At 38.2% G+C, this 1,668-nt stretch overlaps 1 protein-coding gene across 1 annotated transcript; it reads left to right on the plus strand.

Annotated features, from left to right (window-relative positions):
- The first annotated feature begins 804 nt into the window (after positions 1-804).
- On the plus strand, positions 805-1,449 carry LOC131841091 (histone-lysine N-methyltransferase SETMAR-like). The gene has a single exon (XM_059189328.1). It carries the CDS (start codon positions 805-807, stop codon positions 1,447-1,449), a length of 645 nt encoding a protein of 214 aa, XP_059045311.1.
- The last annotated feature ends 219 nt before the right edge of the window (positions 1,450-1,668 follow it).

The raw sequence follows: 1,668 nt of genomic DNA on the forward strand, positions 1-1,668 counted from the left end.
CAGTAATACTGTCTTAAGTATTGAAGATTACTCTAAGTTAAAATTATACTACTAGTACTTACTGTTTAGTGTAATTTCCTAATTAATTAAAATAAAATGCTGTTTTTCTATCTTACACTTTGATAACGCGAGAATTCTTCGGATTGGATAGACTACCTATATATAATGAATTAATTACACTTGTACAGATGTCATTTACAGAAAATATTAACCATGATAGTTTGAAAAATATCAAGATATAAAAACAGTAAATATTCTTGACGTGACATTTTTTCTGTGAACTCGATGAATGATATTACAGGTACACATGTTACCTTGTAACTAGGTGTTAGTTTCCTGTTAGTAAAAATATTTTTGTACTTCGTACACATTCAGGTGAAATACTGCTTAGGGGAACTTGATCGCGAGGCGCTATTGAACCTTTTTGACCCACGTCAATGCTATGGAACACTTTGACAGTAACATTATTAACACATGGCATAAGGTAGTTAGGTATGCCAACGTACAGAAGCCGAGGTAAATTCCGATCTAATAACTAATACTCTTATAACCCAGCTAATACTTTATTACTGAGCATAACAAAGAATATACCTATAATAATAAATAGGTCTACCCTCATAGACGGACATACCTAGGCTGCCTTTTAAGTCGTGTCAATTGCCAACTTCCCGCGATTATTAAAAAAAAAAGCATATGGCATTTACATCTTTTTGAATTTAGAATTCGAAAACAAAAGAATGTTTTCAGATTGGTCGAATAGTTTTATTGTATCGTCTATTCAAAGGTGACAAGTCAGTTGTAAAAATGGAAATCACTAAGGAAAATTTGCGTGCGATAATTTTTTACAACTATCAAAGGGGATTATCGCGACTTCAGTGCTTTGAGGAAATCACTTCTGTGTTTGCTGATGTAGCACCATGTCGTAGGACTATAGAACGATGGTATATAGAATTTCAACGTGGGCACTCTAGCCTCAGTGACAAGCCACGTGAAGGTCGTCCAAAAACCGCCATGACGCAAGAGAATATTGAAGCCGTGCGGCAACTAATCCTCGAAGATCGTCATGTGACATACCGTGAGATAGAGGCATCCGTGGACATTTCGGGGACCACTGTCCAAAAAATCCTGCATGGAGAACTTGGCGTAAGAAAGTTGATCTCTCGTTGGATACCACATTTGCTTAGCGACGACCAAAAAATAGCCCGTGTTAGTTGGTGTCGCAAAACTCTGCAGCGATTCAACCGAGGAGAGTCAAAGTATGTTTATGATATGGTTAGTGGTGACGAGTCTTGGATATATGCTTACGATCCAAATTCTAAGCAGCAGTCAACTGTTTGGGTCTTCCAGGATGAGCCAAAACCGACCAAAATCATTCGCTCACGGAGCAATAAAAAAAAATGGTTGCCTCGTTTGTGGCAAAGGGTGGTCATGTCGCCACTATTGTACTAGAAGATTGCAAGACGGTTACCGCTGACTGGTATACCACTGTTTGTTTGCCACAAGTTATCACCGAATTTCGAAAAAACATTTCAAGACGTCGTATGATACTGCACCATGACAATGCAAGTTCGCACACCGCCCGTCAAACAAAGATGTATTTGAGCACCCAAAATGTCGAAATTTTGGATCATCCGCCTTACAGCCCTGACTTAAGCCCTAACGATTTTT

This window comes from Achroia grisella, unplaced genomic scaffold, assembly GCF_030625045.1.
Source record: "Achroia grisella isolate CSIRO2021 unplaced genomic scaffold, CSIRO_AGI_Agris_v1 utg1573, whole genome shotgun sequence".
Taxonomy (NCBI): domain Eukaryota; kingdom Metazoa; phylum Arthropoda; class Insecta; order Lepidoptera; family Pyralidae; genus Achroia; species Achroia grisella.